The sequence below is a fragment of the Helicoverpa zea genome, chromosome 14, assembly GCF_022581195.2.
Source record: "Helicoverpa zea isolate HzStark_Cry1AcR chromosome 14, ilHelZeax1.1, whole genome shotgun sequence".
In the NCBI taxonomy this organism is placed as follows: Eukaryota; Metazoa; Arthropoda; class Insecta; order Lepidoptera; family Noctuidae; genus Helicoverpa; species Helicoverpa zea.
The window spans coordinates 9,333,341-9,357,590 of NC_061465.1; the positions used below are offsets into that span (position 1 = coordinate 9,333,341).

The 24,250-nt window shown below is 37.1% G+C and overlaps 1 protein-coding gene across 4 annotated transcripts in view; it reads left to right on the forward strand.

The window, feature by feature from the left end:
• Window positions 1–24,250, forward strand: part of LOC124636497 (uncharacterized protein CG43867) — a 370,559-nt gene that overhangs the window by 78,961 nt on the left and 267,348 nt on the right. For all 4 annotated transcript variants that reach the window (XM_047172604.1, XM_047172607.1, XM_047172606.1 and 1 more), the window contains exons 3-4: window positions 13,147–13,559; window positions 16,585–16,744. In XM_047172604.1, the coding sequence (XP_047028560.1) occupies window positions 13,408–13,559; window positions 16,585–16,744 (312 nt within the window). In that variant the 5' untranslated portion in view covers window positions 13,147–13,407. The remainder of the gene's footprint in view (window positions 1–13,146; window positions 13,560–16,584; window positions 16,745–24,250) is intronic.

Consider the following 24,250-nt stretch of genomic DNA (forward strand, 5'->3'; position numbering starts at 1 on the left):
ATTCTAGCCTACATGTAACTAAATGTGCCCTTTGTACGTAATCCCACCAATAAGTGCAAATCAAACACGTTCGCTTTGCATGGCGCTGCGTAAATAGAAACGTCGGTTGTTCCCGCCAAATGAAAGTTAAATACACGCGCAATTTAAATGTGCTGACGCCAGGGGGCGCTGCGGTGACAAAGTCTATGTAGAATTGTAGAACTATGCAGGATGAGCTGTCATTTGTTTTGGTTGGTAGTGGATTTAGACCTAGGATTCATTAGAGTGAGGCTGAGCGGACATTATTTTAAATAGGTTACGGAAATCAAATATCTCGTCTTCGCCCAATCAGTGGTATCCACTGAGTACTCCGTACTGTTCACTAGGCCATTACCGTGGCCCTGGTACATAAAGGGCTCAAATTGAACATGGCGGGTTTAAGTCAGTAAGAGTCTGATACTCCTCTGTAGGCGCAGCGTGAGGTGTCACACAGTCTAGATGCAAAATTAAGATCAAGACAATGACGCAATTATTTAAAAAAACAGAATGTAAGAAAACAAATAGAATATTCAGATATTTCTTAGCATAAGCTTCTGTCTAAAAATAGGCTTAGTAAAGTCAGAGAAAGATCTAGTTAATTGACTGATTTCAAGCAATATGCGACTGATCTGTTAACTTACGTTAGTTATCAAACTTCATACTGCGTTTAGTAAATATGTTCGAACTAATTACTATATAAACCATTGGACATAATATAATGATGGGTTTCATTAGCGCTACATTTTGGAGCACGCAAGGTTTGCAAATCAGTTACCTGAAATATTAATTGCACCTCACTTAATTTAAATACGTTGTTAATAAACGTATTATTTTATAAAATTAAACATTATTTCCTGTGTAGTAAATTACAATTTTGGCTCGCATTTTCTGTGTACTTTAGATCCATGGAGAATAAAATGAGTAGCGGAGGTGCCATAACGGAAAATCTCTTAAGAAAGTAACACGATGCGGGTATTCGTGGGATGAGGAACGTTACTGTCTCCGCCTTTGTAGTCCTTTTTTGTAATACCAGAAATCGTTAACAGACGTGTCAAGAACCCAAACACCTCGTTAATTCACTCGTAACTTATCATTTTGCGTCTTGCCCAACATACGTATTTGACCTAGTCGAAGGCGCCTGACCTACCTGCATTATGGGATCTCTGCTCATCTTTCCTTACTCCGTGGGCAGGTCACATTTGCGTGCGTATAAATTTGCTGACCATACCAGTAGTTTGTGGTCGTTACCAAAGCTGCCTTTGTGTGAAATAATTGTTCAAATGCAGTATTGAAATGCACTTGTGGACCTTTATTATTTTGTGGTTTATTGTAAAATTGATGAATTATGGTCTCGTTTTTGATGTGTTGTTAATGATTTGTTGTTTTTGTAAAGGGTCGGGGAAACTGGTTATATAATATTAATAGCAAAAAAGTTTTTATATTGCTGAGCATAGTACATTGTATATTGTAACAAGTTGAGTGATGTAGGTATAGCAAATCAACAAAACACATAATACACAGTGCTTTACTTTAATAGTTAAGTACTTTTGATTTGTAAAATAATCACCATAAGAGCATAAACAACGTAATCTCATTTATTCTCAGTACGGAACAAAAACATTTTACAATTTTTAACTGAATAAAACTCACATGAATAATCAAAAAGGAAACCGCACGAATTTACTACCATCTGGTTTCCTGCGGGTATTCATCATCGGTATTTTTTAAATTGTTTCGAATAAAAGCTTGTAGTACATAATTGTTGGGTGTACACTTGGACCACTTAATCAACAGGAGCCGCATTGAGTACACATCTACATGCCAAAAAGTCTGCCAATACACAAGGGCAATGCAACACACCTAGTCGTAGCTCACGAATTTTTTCGATTATGCAACGGCTATTGTCTCAATCACAGGCTTCAACTACCTTAACTTTACATAGTACATACGAGTATTAGTGTTGCTATCGTGTCTCCGGTTGGTTAAATAATCTAAGGTTTTACCATTTAGTCCACATTGTTCTGAGAGGGGAAATTTGTGTCTGTATTGTGATGATAACTAAGTCATAATTACTGAGTGTAGTTCCTGAATGTAAGTGTGAGTTTGTTTAGTGATATATTCATATTTCGCAGTAGCTTTTGCGTATTCTTTGGTATAGCCTTAAATAGTGACGTTCAATTCGCAAATTCAAATCTTGCTAGCAGGTTACCAATACATTTAACAACTCAATTACAATGAACAGTTTTAAAAACGCTTGCTATATAGACAACATACATGGGTAAAGGAATAATATCGATATACATTAAATAGTGCGGTATATATTCCATAAATATATTAAGTATATCAACTAAGATTTACCTATTCACATGTAATCTCGAACTTGAAAGTCGAGCCCTACAAAGACCTAATACGCTGTCATAATCGAATAAGCCGCATCTAACACACAGTGATACAAATTCAGTATTCGCAAACGAAATTCACTTGTTTCCCCACAAACCTGCAGGGCATGGAGGACAAAATAACTAGCGGAGGTGCCATAACGGGGCTGCGGGATCGTTCGAAAGTGTTACCGCAGCTCTGGTACATGAAGGGCTTAAGAAGGAACATTATGGGTTTTAGTCAGTAAGAGTCTGACACTCCCTCACGCTGCTAACCCACAGCGGGGGTTATTTGATGATTTCCCTTCAAAGAAAGGTGCCATAACGGAAAATCTCCTAAGAAAGTAACGCACCAAAATGCTGGTATTCGTGGGACGTGGGACGTTACTGTCTCTGCACTTATACGCCTTCTTTGGAAACCGTATTTTTTTGTAACACCACAAATCTTTTACAGATGTCTCAAAGAACCCGAACACCTGGTTAATTCACTCGTAACTAATCATTTTGGTCATGCCCACCGTACGTATTTGACCTAGAAGAAAGCGCCTGACCTACCTGCATTATGGTATCTCCGCTCTTTCCTTACTCCGTGGTACAGGGTCACAAACAGTCGGTACAAAGGCACAATGGAACGTCAGGCCTGAGGCAGTTCTCGTAATTAAAATCTGCCTTTTGGGTTTTGAAGTAGTGATGTAGCATAGAGTATTTTGTTTATGGGATGTTTGGAGAACATTTTTTGAATGATGGTTATTTTTCTTTTGAGTTATGGTTTTGGTTGAGATGTCGTTTTTTGATGGTTGTTTTTAATTCCGAATTTGGAGATTTGCGTGTGTTTGTTTATGTTTTAATTAACATTTAATTAAAAGAAGGTTAACTGCGAACAATCTGAAAAATAATGAATTAGTACCTACATTTGAAAAGAAGGTTTTTTTAGAAATTATGTATGTAATTGTGTAGAAAGAAATTGTGTAGGTATGTTTCAGCCGAGTCCCAAGGGAACTCTGAAAACACGAACAAATAATTCTAATCGGACCCGTAGTTTCTGACATTAGCGCGCAAAGAAACAAATACATATTTACAAGAGTAATTTTAGTCTTTCAAACAAATAATGAATTCACAAAGTAGCACATTTAGTGCTCAATATTGTACTGTAGGCAACAAATTGTATGAAAGTAGGTTAAGGTTGCATTGAAATATTAATTGTTTTGTAATAATGCATCGGAATGCATTGTGGCCTAGTTTATACAGAACAAGTATGTAATAAGGTGCAACAAGAATATCTTGTTTGCGTAAAATGCATTTGCAGATCTGAATCTTAATGATATGGAATTAAATTGTTGTTTAATAAGTCGTGGTGGTCTAGTGGATAAAGCGCCAATCTCTCAAATATTGCGTGTAGAGCGGGTTCGATTCCTGATCAAGTACATCCAACAAAAAAGTATATCCAACTTTCAACGTGAAAGGATAAGAGGCAAATAGATATACGCAGTAGTCTATTCATAAAATACTAGAGAAGATTATTCATCATCAATACAGATTTTCAAGACTGTCAACACTCGATCTTAATTTACAGCTTCTCATCAAAATCTTAATCCGAGGATCGATACGTAATTTGGTGCTCAGGCATCGATTTGGCTCAGTGCCCAAGATGTAGCACTTAGACCTCCTTAGCTGTGATCTTATATTCTAGTATGATATTAGTGAATATATTATGTTTTAATGTAGTTTTAGAATGAGAGAGAAACCGCGGAAAACAATTTACCTATACTATATGAAGCAATCATACTTCTGAGCCAGAATATGAGATCATTTTGATGTGTCTGTACTTCTTAGAAAAAGAAGCAAGCTTTTGGTAAATAGAGTGTCAAGCCTTTTGATACTAATTTTCCTAGAAATTAAGCCATTAACACAACACTTCAGCGTAAATCCTCTTTACGTAAAGTTATGCTGTTTTCCACAACAACAGGTTTGGTAGACATCATTATCATTCAATAGGTGACAATTGGTAGCAACCCAGCGTTCACCGCTCTTTGAAATCCAATACCCTGTTACTGTTGTCGCTTTGTGGTGAAAAGTTTCTATTGATGCCATTTTATGTTTTGACTGGAATTTCAAAATATGGATCAAACGGAGTTCAGGGTTCTTTTCTTTTTATTACCATGGGAAACTTTGTTTTTCTAATTGGCTACTACTGCAATCGATTCATGTAGATTTTAGTAGACAGATTGCATTTGAAGAAGCCGCTATGTATACCTATTCAGATTTTTTGGAAATGTATAAATATTGATATCATTGACTTAGTTTAGTTGTTATTAAAAAATGGTTCTACGGATACTTAAATGGTACAGTAGCAATATTTTGGCGCGGTAAGAGAATAACACCAAAAACTCCATGCTGTTGTAACAATGCAACATTTACAAATCTAGGCAGAAACAGTTACAAACCGAAAAATATATTCAGTAACAAATGCAATACCAAACATCCCACACACGGTTAACCCCCATTTACTTATGTTTAATTCACCTAACATTTTGACCCTCCGAAATATTTAATTAAGGGTCAAACATAGAAAGATTCTTGCTTGACCCCTGTTTATATGCCTACAGTCAGATTTGCTACATTTTACACATTCCTTCAGGTATGCCGTTTTTGGATGTTTCTTTAATTGGGAAAAGGTTGTTGACCTTTGGAGGTGTGTATTGTTTCTGCCTCATTTAATTTGAATTAAGTGTTATATGATATTTTGTTTGATGTCTGTTTGGCTGTTGTTGTTATTTTAGACACCTGTGATATAATAGTTCTTGACATTTCATTATAAGACGTGCTTAAAAGGTCGATGCTACGTCTGAAAACCATTTATTTGTTGCTTTTAATTTTTAAATGCACCTAACAAGGTGCATTTTTTTCCAGTTTATTTACCAGTGATATTTTTGATAAAAGAATAGGTACAAATTAATGAGGAGGGTTCCTTTAAAGCAATAGAGTAACATCTTCTACCAACAAATCTGGCTCTTACTTAGCTGAACACAAAATTGAATATTCCTTACTTTCTTTTCCACATTCTCACAGACAACAGAGTTTAATAAACTCGAAAAAAAGGCGGGATTTATCGCGTTTATTGTTTGAATGATAGTCGTTTTCCGATACGGAATCGCTTAAATTGCTTACGTCAGCAACAGACATTGGGAGCTCGTCAATCTTGTTTCGGTATTTTCATTTCCCTCGCGTTTTTTTTTCTAAACGATTTGCTGTTTTTTTTTCTTCTTGTCTTTAAATGATTGTTTTTATTGTTTTTTTTGGGGATGTGGTGTTTGTATGCGTTAAATTGCTCTTGAAAGGATGTATTTTTAGTAGTTGGTGGTCCACTTATATGGGATGCAAATTCAATTGTTTTCAACAATGTAGTAATAATTTGTAATTTCAAATTCAATTATTTCTGGTCATAGTTGTCAAAATTAAGCAAATATAATTATTTTTAAGTTTTTCTGGATTTTGTACCTATCCGTATTTGCTACACTTAGCACTTAGGTTGCAATAAAATTATAACCAGAAGCCATTCAGTATGGTGATATTTTTTATATCACACCTTGCTCTTTAAACGCACTTCCAGCCCTTATAGCCTTAAGTAACTCAATATCAACAAGATAAAAACCTTGATCACATCAGATTATTTTCCTCCAACAATATTTAACATCATTACACCCATAAAGAATCTTTCCTAAGCTGTTCCACGAAGGTATTGGCCCATTAAGAACTCGGGAACGGTTTAAAAAACGGCTTAAAAGCCCTCGATAAAGCTATCAGCGTTCCTTTAATATTGTTCCTCATTTACTCGCCGAGGATCGATTACCCTAATTTTAGGGGTGCCTAAATATCTTGCGATACGACTAGCCTATTTATTTGGCCGTATCTCTGCTTCACCCCCAAGGCCCATTTACCTTTATGTGTTCAAATAACGGGATTGACCTTAGATATAAGTGGTTTTTTATGAAGTTATTGGAGGTTGCTATTGACTTGAGTGATTTTTCGTGGGTGCTTGATGAAGTTAGTTGGTTTTTAAAGAGGTTGGCTAAAGATATCCTACTTATTTATCGATATCTGAAACAATGTTGCATCGTATATATCGTAGGCATACGAAGTAGAAAAAAGTGTGAATATTAAGTCTTAAATAATGGTGGGAATATTATGCTTTATTTAACACGATAATTCAAACAAAATAAACACCCTAAAAAGTGCACTAACGACAGGAAAAATCGGACCAAACAATCGCCATCATTTCCACCAAAAAAAAAGAAAAACATTCCCCAAACAGCCAAGAGTTGCCGAACAAAAAAATAACAAATTCCTCCTTGCTACCTGAACAATTCATCTGTAACAGTTTTGTGCATAAAAACCTCAGTGTTCACCATTATGGACACAAAGACAGTAATGACACGGGCATTCAGACGGACACTAATGAGGGTTGTTAGCGTTCACAAAAACTGCCAGCATCACAATGGACTATAGACGTGTTGTGTCACTTCTGTTTTTTCGTGAGTCTATGGTGGCGCGTCATAAATGGCGGTTATTAGCTGCTATTATGGTGGTTTTGTGAGGTTTTTGCTTGTACTTTTTAAAATGAAGGTAATTATTGGACATTTCATTTAATGTTCCATCCCAAGTAGAATTCGCGGATAGTTAGTGTTACATGGTTGTATTGATAGCTAATATGCTGCTGACGAGTCACATAATGTCATGTCTATTATTAAATACTCTATGGTAGTCTGTCAAAATTAGCGATGATTGGAAGTTATCATGCTTTATGTTTTAGCGGCTTCTGTATGAGTAATTGAGACAGTAATAAAAAAAAAGTACAATCGCTAACACAAATAGTTTCCTCAGTAGATATATTGTATCTACTATATTTTCTGTATATACATCACTATTTTACCTTTTTTTCTTTCACAACAAAAGAAACGTCCATCTACTACAGGTTCACTAAGCATTCCTCCACGGTTTTCCTCAACAAAGAGCTATAAACTGTGTCACTAATGAGACGTCGCCCATCAGTCATTAGTACCGTTGTACGCGACTGTACTATAGGACGCGACAGTACTGTTTTATGTAGCTGTACGCGATTGTACTTACGGTACTGACGAGACGTTAACGTTTTGGGATTGTGTGATAGCAAGACATTACGTAGTGGGGTTTTCGGGATATATTAGCCTAGGTGTGACGGAATTCTCTAGATATAGAGATAGATATTACATTCAATAGTAGTAACTTTTTCCTCAACAAATGGGCTAAACTACTACAAAACAAGTTTTCAAGTAGTAAAAGCTAGATTTCTAACACACATTTAAGAGTCTTAAATCAAAAAGTAACCTGACTACTGGTGCCTTTTTGTTCGCAAGTGTACCGTCAAGTGCGAGACGGAAAAGACGTAGTATCGCTAAAGCATTGTGTTCATAATTGTACAGGCTTATGGCTTCATCAGTCAAACCACTAATGGAATGGTAAAGATTTTACCAGTGATGGACATGACTGTACTATTTTTATGATAGGTAACGGATGCAATGCTCCAATAGAATACAAGAACCTCACAAATTCTCTAATTCCTCTTAACCTCTTAATTATTTTATTATTATTGTTTATACACGAAGTATTTGGCGTAGTATTTAAAAAACGCTATAATCAGCTGTAAAGTTTCGTTCAAAAAATAAATAAAAGACAACCAATATAAATGTCTTCCACTTTGTACTCCACCGAGTACACTTCTGACTCAAAATTAATAGTAACAAATATTCAGACTCCGTGTTTCGAAGTCAAATCGGTTCCAGGCAGTACACGACAAATCCCATGTAATCTGCCATGCTGTAAGCTACGGCGCCGGTTGGCATTGGCATTTGTTGGCAAAGTGCGCCATCGGACGCCTTCACTGTACTTAGACAAGTACACCATAGGGTTTGGAGAAATGGTTACTGAACTTTACTTGAAGATATGTAAATTGTGAAAAAATATGAGCGACTAGCTGTTTCTCGCTGTTGAGGCGCTTCCTTGTGGAATTCTTCTCATGCCTGGATAAAATATAGCTTTAGTCATCCGGGGATAGTGTAACATCCCAACAATTAAACATTTTTTTCAAATCGTTTCAAAAGTTTCGGAGCCTTTAGCATACAAACAAACAAAACATCCTCTTTATAACAATAGAGTAGATTAAACGAAACATCGAGTATGCCAAATTCTATCATTATTAGGTACCTATTGGTATTATGTAAAAGTCGCGTCTCGAAGGATTTACACGACTATTTATGACTAAGGAGATGACTTTAGTTCAATATTTGTTATCTAAGAATCTAGGTCATCATAAAGTCTGATAAGTTTCAGTCTGAAAACTTTGACAGGCTAGGAATAGGGTGACACGTTTCAAGATACTAAAATAATTACTTTTGAGAAGATAGCTAAGCCAAGTTTTTGACAGGTCAACCTAGACGAAGAATTATCATTTATCATCTAGGTAAAATATTATCTGAGTTTCTAATCTTCTGAAAAATCATAATATTAAGTACTGAAACAAAATGTGCTTACACGTCACTTATTTCTTAAGATACCTAACTACTTGGGAAAGTTCGCCCTCTTTTGTTGATACATTTTCTTGGTAATTTACAAACTTAAAACTATATATTTAAAACTAAATTTAAAATAAATATATGTATATTATTTGCATATTTTTCACTGACATATTGAACACAACAGTACAATTTCGACATAATACACATAAATTCAGTTTAAACGCACACTTTTTAGGCAGCCCTAGTTAGAAGCTAATAAATTAATCTGAGCATCGTGAACCGGTGTTAGCTTCAAGTCGAAACACTTGCAGTCATTGCTCGGAGCTTAGATATTGCCTCTTATAGTTCAGCCTGCTTCTGGTAGAACGATGCGGTTTCATCCTTGGATTTTGAATGAAAATCTAAATTAGTTTTCGATAGAATACTGAAATAAAATAAGTTAGAATAATGCTCTACACAAGCAAAAGGTTGTAGCCAAAAAGCATGTTCACATCACCTTCGTAGCCATTTCCCAACTTGGGAATTGGTTTGTTTTGGGATCGTCTTCCAGTCCTGACCTCCTTAAACCAGTTACGAAGTTAGGTAGGATAAACCCAAAAGGGATGTTGACATAGTTGCAACAATGCAGCTGTATTCTATGTTAAACTAAATGCCAGATATTTTGACGCGCGTAATGGGTATAAATTGCACCAAAACAAAACAAACACAAAATAGGCCCTCAAGCTATTAATTAACGAACTCACCCAAAAAAGAAGTCCAAAACATTTTCATATTAAAACAATCGTTAACCCAAAATAGCTCTATAGATAAAAATTCCCGCGAATGGCCCAAAAAAGGGTTGACCCCAATTTAAGGGCTGTCCCTAGATAACCAAGTTGATAACATTAATCAAAGGACAACTCTAGAGTTTCTGGGTTGGCTGTTCAATTTTCTGGTCAACGCTCTTGTAATTTTTGTTGCCTTGCCAATTTTTCAGTTCACTTGGTGGCATAAACATTAGCGCGTTTTCTTGCGGGAAACCAGGTGGGATATAAATCTTTTCCGTGAAAGAATTGTGCGGGCTACTGCAGATGTGAGAATGCGGGGAAAATTGTTGTGTAGGGAACCCATTTTGGAGATAGTTTTCGTTTCTATTGAGAGTTAAAATCTTGGTTTAGGCTATATCTAGTCTTATATCTATTGAATGACGTTTTTCTCATTTATACAGATGCTGATAGTTCGATCGTATTTGTTTCAGAGCACTATGCTAAATGTTGTTACTTTCGATCCCAATTTTTACCCATGTGTCCAAGGACAAATAAGCCCTTTTATCCTCGTATCTAGATTAAAATATTCAAAATTCCATTCAAGAATCCCAAGTACTATAGTGCTCATTCATAATAGAAGGGTACAAAAACTTCTAAAGGACCCCAAGTGTAATTCATTGCAGGTTACGTTACATAAAAGTCTTTTATACAAATCTGTGCTAGTATGCTAATTACTTGTACCTACATGGTGTTGCCAGACTTTACGATGATTAATCATGTTCAAATTAAGAACACTGTTAATTTACTTTGTATTTTAAATATAATGTTACATTAATTATTCAATTTCTAATCTCAATAGACCTGTTCTAATTTGTTTCGATTCATCATAACACTTCGTCCACTTCTGGACATAGGCCTCCATTGATTTCCAATAGGAAGGTCTGTAAGCGTCCAGTGCGTATCCGCACACCTTTGTCACTATCATCTGGATTAAAACATAGAAGAATACATAGAAACAGTAAAAAGATTACCTCATTCACAGTAGTTAATCAGCAGTATTGATTCCTCGTATTTTAAGTAAATATTTGCTTTTAAACATACTGTATGTTCTCTTTCATTGAAAAGACTTGGTAGCAGTGGCTAGTGATTCACAGTTTCCCAAAGCGTTCACATTTTATCATAGAGTATGATTTTAGTGAATGAATGGTGTAAATTTTGAGCTGTGTTTGAGTGGCTTACATTACACATTTTATACCAGTGGGTTTTATGAAAAGGAAACTAACTAACTACTAGTAACTGTTGCGTTTTTCAGGGAAATGGTTGGATTTTATGATTTTTTAAATAAAGTAGCTATTTCTCTTAATATGCCTGTTTTGGTTGAAGTTTAGAACGATTGAAGTCTGCTGTTTATGATACACACATTTCGTCAACTTTGTTCAATACGATTAAACATCTTAATAAGGCGACGACTTAATTACGTTATTGTTGTAATCCAATTGCATTATTAATTAGCATCGAGAATCACAAATTAGTAAACTGAGGCGAATTAATAGACAAGTTGTTAATTGATTGTTGCCAAATCTCGCTTGCCACATTAGTCTAGAGTCTAGTGCTAATAACAGCAACTTTTAAGCAGGTGATTCTAAGATCGAACAGAGATCGTTTCCTATTGTTAAAAATTTTTTTTTAATTTTTTTTTTTTACTTCTTGCACAAATAGTACAATGGCGGACTTAACGCCTTAGGCGTTCTCTACCAGTCTACCTTTGGGTGTGGGAGAGAAAGCGTTGGTAGGTGCAAACAAGTCCGAAAAACTAGTATGAAAATAAACCTACATATATTACAATACACAAATAAATTAATAATAATATATATGTATATGTATATATAACTATATAAATATGTACACTACATACAATACTAATAACATATCAAGAAAATTAATTTGAAAATGACTGTTTATGTATCTGCCAATTTCCCAAGATAGTGGTCACGAACTTTGAGTTTGAAGGTGTGACGGCTATTTACCATCCTGATCTCCAGAGGTAACTCATTCCAGAGAACTATAGATTTTACAAAGAAGGAGGAGTGTATGATATCAGAACGATGTGAAGGACATTGTAGAAGGCGATTGTTGAAAGAGCGTTTTGCCTTTTTTAAAAGTTTCTTTAAGAATACAGGTACATATTTTGTAAATGAAAGTGAATTATTAGCTTGTTGACGTTAGTGCATGAGTAAACTTAAACTTAACTGAATATTTATCGATGTATTGAGAATCTCTGTCCTCAAAGGTGAGACAAACTAATTTTGAATATCAAAGAGTTGTCGCGTCTGTCATCTGTTTTATTCATTGGTAGTTAGTCTGCCATAGTGTCTGGTACTACGAAGGTATAATTTGAGTGCAGTACACATCTTGTTTACAAGCTTAGAGAATATGATTGGTGAATTTTTAATAAATCAATTTAGTTTAGTATTCATAGTTTTGTTCGAAACTTAATTCAAAGCGAGCAGGTTTGATTTTTTTGTTTAATTTTCTGGTGTTGTTTTATTTTATTTTGTTTGTGTACCTGGTGTAAATATGAATGAAATGCACTTTTGTGTTTGAAGGTCTGAATATTGGGTTTTTATTTTCGCTAACTATGGTTTTTTGCAGGATATGAAGGTTTGTGGGCTAACGAAAACATTATACATAAATTCAAGAATTTTTAAATAGAAGAATGAAGATACTTTTTGTGCTTCAAAGTGTAAATAATTTCATGCATAACAAATGAAAGTACAAAATATTAATATGAAACTTCTAAGTCGCCGTCTTCCCTGTACTCATAAAAGCGATTTACTGAATCAACATATCAAAGGTTTCCCTTTTCCTCGTCCTATTCAAAGAAATCTTATGTTTTCTTAATTACGTAACGTTAGCTAAATATTATAATTTACGAGAGTACATAAAAAGGGAAAATAAATAAAACGTTGCGATCATTTGTACGTTTTATTGAAGCTTTTAACGGAGTCTGAAATAGTTTTATAGGAATCGTTAAAACCGGTCAACTGATATGAAACTGTTTTTATTTTCTCTCTTTTTTTGTCTGTGCTTGTGGTAGTGTAAATGGTATATTTGTAACAGTGTCTTTGATACTCATTTTTACAACTGAAACTTTGTTATTGTTTATTTTGGACTTCACGCCCGTGATGTCTATTTTCTACCTTGCAACACTGAGTTAAAAATAAACCGTTGCTACCAAGACTTTAATTAGCCACGTAATTGGAAGCACAACAAATTGAGTGATGAAAAGACTAAACTACAACTCGTTTAGCTAACGACGACCTGTCGACGTTATATTTTGACACCGCTCCAAAATGTCGCGCCGAACCAATCGCTAATTGAATTGGCTTCCCTAATTCCCACGTAACCATCTAACGATGACACGTCAACTGATACTTATTATTTATTTTCCAGCGCTCTAAATACGGCGGCGGCGGCGCAAAGGCAAATTAAACTGTGAAAAAGATCAGACGGACATCATGGCGGCGGCGTTTGCGCGCCAAATCCCGCGTCACCGGCAGCGCCATCTGTCAGCGGCCGGCGGTACCCACTTCCGTAGTTTGAATCATTCGGACCGTTCGAAATAGTCATTTGTGATTTAACTGTGACAGTGCGGGGTCGTTATGTGATATAGTTATATAATTTTAAGTGTTGTGTTGTGTTTGTGTGTTTACGATGTCTGAGGAGAGGTCGCGGCGGTTGTCGCAGATCTTCGACCCCCTGGCTCGGTTCACGGACATCAGCGGGGCTGGCCACTCGGCTAGTACCCCCAACAGTCCTCGACTGCTGCCGAGGAGGTCGCGAGATCCGCCGCCCCCGCCACCTAGGTAAGTTTTCGACATAATATACTCCTATCTAGAAAACAGGTATAGTTCGGCCATTCAGAGAATGCGTTCCTGACACGTCGCGATTGAACTGACGACGTAACTTTGCAATGGCGTTGCAGTTACGATAAAAATATTTTTGCTGGTTGTTTACCGTTTTAACAATTGAGGAGCATTAAAACAACATTATTATATCAATAATCAATGAATGTAGTTACGTCGTCAGTTCAATCGCGACGTGTCAGGAACGCATTCTCTGAATGGCCGAACTATAATTCCCTAAATGTCATGTTTTGATAGCACATAGCAACTATAGTAGGCAATCTGTAACTGAGCCAAACAATAATGAAGCGGGTAGTCCGCGGTGAAGGCTACCTTCAAGATTTCAGATTCACTGAAAAGAAAAACTGACAATTTACCATTATTTGGGTGAATATTTAAGAAGTTAATAATTCCCACTATTATTTTACTCATACCATTGTTAGGGTAAGTGGTATTCGGGGCAACCCTTACATCAGTAGATTACAATGAGTCATTTCGTTTGAGTCATCAACCATATCACTTGGACACTATTTCTGAGTCTCTAGTTTGACAAAGGCTTCGTGCAAATAATAGTACAACTAGCGTTACGCAATTTTGAACTCCAATCTGATTACTATAAGGTTGTTTTTACACTGACCTTTATTATATAGTTCAGCCGTTCGGTATATTTTAATGATTGTTGGTATAGACTTTGTAATATTTTTAATTTCGTCCATCTGTGCTGTATCTAAGCATCCGTGAAAAGAGATTTATTATTTTTATATTTCGTTACGGTCAATATCAATTTCTGGCACTCATTATAATTTTGTTAACTTTTATTTATACCTACTATACTCGAGTGCAATCAATTCGGGTCAGCTTCTTAAACGTCTTAATGTAAGAAATCATGAATGTTAAATTAGTGGGGTAAACAACTGTTAAATACAGTACAGTACAGTACAGTTTAATTAACATGTATAAATGCAAATTAAGTGATAACGGTTTTTATTAATCATAATCATAATAGTATGCTAAAAAACTAAGTAAATAAGTAAAAACCATGTGTTTTGAATTTATACATATATTTTTAACTGACCCAATTATTTGCTCGCCAGTGTAGAAGAGATTAATATTGAAATCATGGTTGTAGATATATTCATGGTTTACAATTTAATTAAGTGCTTTGCGGTTAGGAAGATAAATAATCGCTTTATCTAATCATATCTTAAACCAAACAGTAGTAGCATAATATTGTAATTTAACGGTCATAAATAGCCATGTAACAAACTAATCTGATTTAACTTGAGGCTTGCTTCACACTGTACTTATAGTTCGGCCATTCAGAGAATGCGTTCCTGACACGTCGCGATTGAACTGACGACGTAACTTTGCAATGGCGTTGCAGTTACGATAAAAATATTTTTGCTGGTTGTTTACCGTTTTAACAATTGAGGAGCATTAAAACAACATTATTATATCAATAATCAATGAATGTAGTTACGTCGTCAGTTCAATCGCGACGTGTCAGGAACGCATTCTCTGAATGGCCGAACTATAGTCACCATTATCGATATATCGATAAAACTGCCAAACTACCTGATTTGGCTGATAACAACACTAGTACGAGAGTTTACCTCTATTGAAATAACCCTGTCGATTGTGGGTACATTAATTAGTGTCTCAATTTACTTAGTTTGACTTAAAATGATTAGCATATTGCAATCAGATAATGTATAGCAATTATCCATACTAATATACCAAAGAGGAAACATTTTTGTTTGTTTGTTTGTACCCGAGAGGCTTCGAAACTACTGAACCGATTTCAAAAATTCTTTCACTGTAAGAAAGCTTCAGTCTTCCTGCGTATCATAGGCTATATTTTATCCCGGTACGGGCAGTAGTTCCCACGGAACGTGGGTGAAACCGCGCAAAGTGGTTAGTTGCAGATCTAAGCTGCCCAAGATAATTGTAGGCGTCGTGGAATAAATAGAAATGTATAATTTGTAAACATTGAATACAGTTTGTAAATTGTCTTGTTCTGAGATAGGTATCGGTATTTTAATTTGATATTTATACCGGTGTTACGAAATTGTTGGGTTGGGTAAGTCTGTAGCTTTTAATTATGTACCTACTAATAATTTCCCACAGACTAAATAAAGCGTTTGTTCCGAAAAAGTATAGCTTCCCTACAGTGAAATAATTTTTCAAATCGATTCAATATTTTCGGAGCCCTTGGGGTACAAACTAACAACACAATTCTTTTATAATAGTATTGGCTGTTTTTCAGTTCGAAAGTTATTCTAATTAGGCTGGTGTAAAACTGGATCCATCAGCTATATATTTCACATGTTACATAGGTTTATGTTCAAAAAGCTATTCACAAGACTGTCAATTCAATATCTATTCAGCAACAACAAACAAAACAGGATCCGAAGTCGGTTTACATTCCATTAACTGAATTCGATCAATTCAGTTGATCTCATCGGATAATCCGGCTCGTTTCAACCCTTGCGATTTAATCATTCAATATTAATAATAGCTCATTTGTTCGTATTAATGCTATGAAGCGAGTTACAACCTTGTTTAAGTTGTAGTGAGGGTACAATGTTGTGCGTCTGCAGTTTTGGGTTAAAATTAGTGATGTTACTCACATAAGTTGTGAGGTATCGATAGTTTTTTACGGTGTGTAAGCTGCCTTAGAATAGATGTTAGATACATGACAAAATAATTTTGCTCTGTGCCTATTGAATTGTTATCTACATAAACTGAGGTTCAATCATGTATAAATGACTAAAAATTAACTCGATGGTCGATGGTTTGACTTGTACAAAGTTTCACAAGAAATGACTCAGTATTAGTAAAATGCATAATCCGTCACAATCATCAACATGTTCCTCTTAAAAGACGTCTTAAACCACAACCAGATAAATGTCTTTTGAGTTCTATATGTACTACCCTCAAGGTGGTAATTTACCTTTTACAAACTAATCTGACATCCATTCCCCAGGCCCATAGCTCACTCCTCTCGTCTCGATCCTCTGGAGTACGAGCTGGCGGCTGCCGAGGTCGGCTCCATCAACTGGCAGGAGAGGTGCTTGGAGCTGCAACTGGAACTACACCGCAGCAGGCACCAGGCCACCAGGGTCCGGGATATGCTGAGAGATAAGGTGAGATTAGATTTAAGTAAAGAAAGTCAGCAGAAGTAGGAACTGGACTCGTGCATTAAAGATCTCGTACTGTAATTACTATTGAACTTAAAAAATCAGATTTGTTCTATAGGAGTTGTAATTTTTATTAATTCTGTTTTACTAATTATTTTCTGTTTTACTGAAAACATTAATAGGTAGATACATCATATTTTTTTAAAATCTGTGTCAATTTTATTTATTTAGAAAACAATCAGTCCCTTACAAACTAATGATTACAAAAAAAATACATACAGACTTTGAGTTCCATAACGTTCATACATATTATAAAAGAATACAGCGTCAATTTTTATGCTATTGTGGTCACAGATGGACGGCAAGGTCTTAGCATTAGGGTGTCTTTTTCTTCTTTTTTTTTAAAGAAAAAAAATGCATTTCAAAAAATTATCAAAACTATTACGAGTTTAATACCTTACCACAAACTGCATTAATCGCACCACCAAACCCATACCCAAGTATCATATCAAATGACTGGTTAGTCGCTACAAATTGGCGATACACCCAATATATTCTAATTACCTCACGCTAATTAATATCGAGTTAACAATGAGCTATCGATGACGTAACGGCGGTGACGCGGACTCGTGTCATCATACGTCACAATTAGGACGGCCATGTTGTTCTAGTGACGTATCTATACGTCACTATATGGGTGATGTTCACGGAGGAAGGAAAGGTGAGCGGAGATGCTATGAGGCGGGTAGGTCAGGCGCCTTCTTCTAGGTAAAATAAAGTACGAGAGGCGTGATCAAAATGCTCCTTAGATAGATAGATAGATAGATAAAACATTTATTCAGACAAACAAAAAGACACCACAAAACAAAAATAAAACAAAACAAGAAGTGGGTAGAAAGAGAAACATGAAATACAAACAGAGATTACGTTTGCACTGAATGGGAGTCCAGCTCAGCATGTGTCAGGTAGAATACCTGACGCTGGTATTCTGCTGGATCCCTAAAAAATCCCTTCATGAGTCAAGTGTTCGGTTTCTTTGACACTTCTGTCGAAGATTTTTGGTTTTACAAAACATGGGCGGATTCCAAAGATATCTTTTCCCCGGAACTCCCGCGTATTTCGGCCACGCTACTTAAGAGATTTTCCGTTATAACATCTCCGCTCGTGATTTTGTTCTCTATGGTCATGTTATGTTCTATTACAGTGATGTATAGATAGGTTATGGGCCGACATTTGTCAATTAAAGATTACATTGGAGATGTATTGGCAATGTCAGCGCTGTGTAGACTGTAGGTAGGTATCTTGTTATTATGCATGATTAATCTTAGGATCGTATGATTGTTACATGAATTGATTAGTATAGAAGCCGATTACAGAAATGGCAAAATGATAATTTTAAATACGTGCAAATGGCGTCAAATTAATAACAATATCTACCGCTTACCAAAATTATTTGATTTACAAGGATCGCTGTAAAAAATGTGTCAAGATTTATTTTTAAATTATATTTAATCTACAGAAAAAAAAACAAATGACGACTTCTAAAACTCAAATTCAAATTTCGAAACAAAAGCTGCCACAGTCTAACAATACCTATCTATAAGTAGGTAAGTACAGTAGCCCAAAGAAGTTAGCCACCCCGTCATATGTTCTTTATAGCCTACAGATTTAATTTGGTACGACGTTACTCACGTCCCCGTGAGTTTTTCTCTTCTGCTGACTATTCCGACGAAGGAGTTTATGATAGATGGCTGATACATTTTTCATTGGACCACTGGATTTTGTGAGACTGCGTTGTTTTTTTAGTTTTGTTTATGTAGTTTAAAAATGGAATGGAATGTTTTTTTTTATTGTTTATGAAATGTTATTTTGAAATAAGAATACATACAAATAGAATAGTTATTCCTGCGTGCTGTTAAGGAATTTTATTTGATGGGTAATAATTATTTAAAAAAACGTAATACACCTAACGGCTCGTTATTTGAAAGGTACCCTTAAATACATTCTATGATTTTATTAAATACACAGTATCAACCTAACCTTACCTGCATTCCCTTTATCACATTCCATTTACGTGCCAAAACTGCATTTCAAACCTCCTTCACTCCATACTCCCCTAGTACCGCAGTCTCTACGGCCCACCGACTTAACAGTCCTTCATACGTCATTGGCCATGGTATCAATACCATTCGGTAAGACTGGTTGTCAGACTTATTGGCTTCTGACTCAATAATGTTCCTAAAATTACACGTTATTTAGTTTCCTTCTACACGAAAACCAAGACTATATCAAATACACAGGATCAACCTAACCTTATCTGCATTCCATTTACGTGGCAAAATGTCCGAACCTGCATATCCAACCTCCTTCACTCCATACTCCCCTAGTACCGCAGTCTCTACGGCCCACTGACTTGTAAACAGTCCTTCATACGTCACTGGCCATGGTATGAAATGCCATAAAATCAGTCGCCTATGCGAGCCGATATCAACGTGAAACAAGGGGGATTTACACCGGCGTGTGTCAGTGTGTGACTCCCTTAGGGTTTGTTCAGAAGGTAGGAAGATGTGGTTTTTGTGAAATATAAATTCCATTTTTTTGGGTTTTACTTTGCTTATTGTAACTTTCAGCCTTTTGTAGCTAAAAACGTAGTTATGAATAAAGATAAATAAAATCTAAATACAATTTTAAAATTCGTAATTTTTTTTTTAAATTCTCAAATGTGTTCAGCCGTTTCATAAAAATAAAATGAAACACGTACTAAACTATACAGGCGATAGGTTAGGTGATTAAACTTGAGGCCCTATTGATAAGATGATATTGGCATCTGTAACATTAAGAAAACAGAAGAAATATAGTTATATAATACAATGTAGTATGCATATTATTCGTGCCTTATTAATTACAAAACATCATATACACCTAAAGCGGTTTTAGTGGTTTCACGATGACATTTTAGTAAAATGAACTCTGAACAGAAACCTACTGAAATCTGCGTTGACGGCTGATGCCACTGCGGTTGTATGCAGTTGATATCAATCAGCCACAAATCGGATGAACGTCATTTTACTAGCCGTAGTTGGTTCTGTGGCTCGTGGTTCAGTAATAGCTGTGCAATTGATCAACGGCCATAGTTTGTAAATGATTGGTTGCTTGACAAAGATGCATCTAGAGACCGCTTGGAGAAAGCTTTCTCAGTTTGTCATTGCAAATCAGTAAAAATTAAAATACCAACTTCAGTAGTAAATAGTACCTTTGTTGTGGTGTAGGTCCTAAAACAAAAAAAAAAACGTACATACCTATTGATTTCTAACTTTTCCGCGAATATTAGACATTCAAATGAAACTACTTTTACGGATTTTATCGCGGTTATATTAATATTATTTAATCCCGACGTTTCGGATCCTTTACAGCATCCATGGTCACGGGCAGACTACCTGTAGTATATAGTCTGCCCGTTTTAAAAATACGTACATCCAAATTGAGAACCCCACCCCTTTTGGGAAGTCGGTTAAAAAATTATAAAGCTTAATATAACGTGAGCAGTACATTAATCAAAATGCTACTAATAGATATCTCTTAAGAAAACCTCGTATTCTACTGCAGTGTTTCTTGTTACACTTTTCGGCTATTAGGTCTTATACAGTGAAATTCACATCTATCTGAACGCACCCTTATTCCGTAGCTACACTGCGCCATTTATGAAATCACTAAGCCCGGATAAAAAGCTCCGATACCCAGGATTTTTGTCATAACTCCCGGGCAAATTAGTTTTTTACCCGGATACTGCTGGAAGTAACGTTATGCTGAACGGGTTATGTAATGTTTTTGTTTTACAATTCACACCTCGGAAGTATGAAATATTTAGTGGAAAATATTTTTTGGTTAGTTAGGACTTTTGTACGAATATTCTATAAAAAATCATCCAAGCTTCGTAATATCACCAGACTACATGATAAACTGGCAGTTATTCAGCATTTGCACGCTAGCTTTCTCAGTAGTAAAATCCCTTTACATAACAAAAACTTATTCCGAACTGAGCTCCCAGATTTTTCGTAACAGATGTCTCAAAGAACCAATTTGCATTAACTTCCTAGCTAGGAACAAAACAAACAATTATTTGCAACAAAATGACAATAAAACAATTCAAATTTGTTGTGCGACTTGTAAACTTATGGACTTCAACTTGAAAGTTTTAATTAAGCAAAGGGAATTTCAGTAAACGACGTTTCAGCCAATTTGTGAAAGTTTTAACGACTGTCAACACTGAGCGGCGAAAACGATTCAAGTCGACGGTGATCGATTTAGAAGTGTGGCAACATTGAAAAAATGGCGCCTGGACCTTGTGACGTGATGGGAAATGGTTTTCGATTAAAAATATTGAACAACTTCACTGAAGAAGGCCAAAGAAGTTATAATTTGTTCAGTAAAAAGTATCTCGGGTTAAGTAATCGAAATAATTTAAAAATTGCGTGTTTGGCATACCTACTTACGTAGCTAAAGTACACATTGAATTACTGCCAAAATATCTAAGTGACAAATAATAAAACATCAAAAATCCTAAACTAAAACGCGAAACCTGTACAGAAACATCTCCCAAAACACCTTTCAAAACTTTAGCATTTCAAATGAAACTTGCACCGCGCACTCTAAACTCCAAAGATAAGTTTTCACCGAGCAAAACCTATCCTTCACTTTAAATCTGATATCGGTGTAGGATGCTGGGTACACGGTGCATACTTGTCTGTGAAATCCCTCGGGTGCAAGAAACTGCCGTATATCTAGGCGTCGCATAGTTTGTACCGAAGTGTGCCCACTTAGTGCAAGCAATGTTTCGCTGCACATTTTCGGGATGACGGTGTTTTGTTTTAAATTCAGATTTTAAGATTTTTGGGGTGGTAAAGACTTCAGGCAAAGGTGATGGATAAATCCTGGCATGCTACATGTTTTTTATATGTAGAAGATACAATTATTTTTAAGGTTCTTAGCTGCTTGTAGAAGGAGAAGGATATTGTCGTCAAATCTAAAAATACCAATCAGAGTCTGTGTTGGCTCGAATTAAAAAAAAATAATAATTTACAAGAGCACAATTGTTACGCTTCTTGTCTGTTGTGTTCTTGGAGTTATCATTAATATGTACGTGTTTAATTTGATGAACTTCATGTAAACAATAGTCACGTAAGAATTACGCGAGGAACATCGAAGTTTTACAAATAACATCGAAGTATGCACGCCCTATGCACGTGTGGCGAAATGCATAGAGTAGTGTTTTGACAGAGGGTACAGCTTTTTTTTATTAACAATGACTCTGTATTTAAAGGAAAATTAAAACAAAATTTTTATATCAAAAGTTGAAACCATATTTCAGGTTTATTTAATTTACGTACATATTTGGGTATAACGAAACACCCTCGTGCCCATGAACAACGATAAAACATATTTGCTTAGAGCATTCTAATTTAACCAAAACTATGGTTTTATTTTTTTATTGGTGGAACAACTTCATTACAAATAGATATTACTATAAGAAAAGATTTCATTAAAACATTTCCATAAAATATAACATAATACAAAAGACAAAAAGCTAATACCATATTACGCATTCACCAAAAATCGTAATGATTTACGGAGTTCCTCAGCCTCTGTACCAAATTGCTCTGTGCAAATCTCTACAGAGTGATTCATCACGAGTCTCTCAGGTCGCGATAAATCAATCGGCTAACTGTTGCCGACTAAAACAGATATTTTACGTAAAACACGATGACCGTACGTATTACTTGTCTTATTTGATATATTAAAGTATGTATGAGGAATGTGTAATATAGTTTTTTTGGTAGATAGGAAAATATGGAGAATATTTTGAGTCTTTCATCATGTTTAGTTGTTTTTTTTTTCGTGGAAATTAATAAATATCTTAATAGTTTCTTTTATAGTTTTTTTTTGTCAATACTAATCGCTACTCCTAACCTATTCTTTGCAAAATAATTGTTTAAAAGTATCATAAAGATCCTGTTTATAACACTCTTCTTTTTAGTATTTTTAATTCAGATCACTATTTTTATACATTATTAATTTACAATCTTTTTAGTATATTGTTACCTATATTGTTTTCTTAACTATGTATTTCAAAGACGCCTTCCCTCCGGCCTATCGTGCTGCTCGACGAGGTGGGCAAGCTCTTTGAGCGAGTTGTCGCACACCGCCTCGTCGCGCACCTTGGGGGGATAGGGCCGGACCTTGCGGACCACCAGTTCGGTTTCCGCAAGGGGCGCTCAACGGTGGACGCCATCATGCGCGTGAGAGCTCTCACGACGGGGGATGCTGTGTCCCGGGGGGGGGTCGTCTTGGCGGTGTCTCTTGACATCGCCAACGCCTTCAACACCCTTCCCTGGAGTTGCATTAGGGAGGCACTCCGGTATCACCGGGTGCCGACCTACCTTCGTCGCGTGGTCGAGGCCTATCTGTCGGATAGGTCCATCATTTACCCCGGTCACAATGGGGAATGGAACCGGCGAGAGATGTCGTGCGGTGTTCCACAGGGGTCGGTACTGGGGCCGCTCTTGTGGAACATCGGCTACGACTGGGTGCTGCGCGCCGACCTCCCTAGCGGCGTCAGCGTGGTCTGCTACGCTGACGACACGCTGGTTCTGGCACAGGGGAGGTCGCACCAGGAAGCGGCCGACATAATGACGCGCGGGGTTGCGACAGTCATCGAGAGGATCCAGCTGCTGGGCCTGGAGGTGGCCTTGCACAAATCCGAGGCCATGTGCTTTCATGGGCTTCGGAACGCGCCACCTTCAGGCTCCCAGGTCACGGTGGGGGGGGTTACCATCGGCGTCGAGAGGGCGATGAAATACCTGGGACTCGTCCTCGACGGCCGGTGGAACTTCGTCGAGCATTTCCGACGTTTGGGCCCCAAACTGGAGAAGGCAGGTGCTGCATTCAAGCGACTCCTGCCCAACCTGGGCGGCCCAAACGCCCCCTGCCGCAGACTCTACGCGGGGGTCATGCGGTCCATGGCCCTTTACGGGGCCCCGGTATGGGCACGTTCGGTACGGCCGCGGGCTTTACACTACCTGAACGTGCCCCAAAGGGTGATAGCCATTAGGCTAATCCGGGGGTACCGCACGATTTCCCGCGAAGCAGCTGGCCTACTTGCTGGACTGCCACCGTGGGATCTGGAGGCGAGGGTCTTCTTGCGCCTGTACGACTGGCGCGAGGAGGCTCAGCGCCGGGGAGAAACCCCGTTGCCGCGGCAAGTTGTCGCGCAGCGGGCGGAGCTCCGGCGCGATCTCATGGTGGCCTGGAGGGAGCGACTGTCGCAACCCAATGCAGGGCACGCCACCATCGTGGCGGTAAGTCCCCTCTTTGAGGAGTGGCTCGGGAGGAGTCACGGCGCCCTCACGTACCGCATGACGCAGGTCCTCACCGGACACGGTTGTTTCGGGAGGTACCTGCACCGCATCGGTCGTGAGGAGGCGCCCGGGTGTCACCATTGTGCGGACAGCCCCG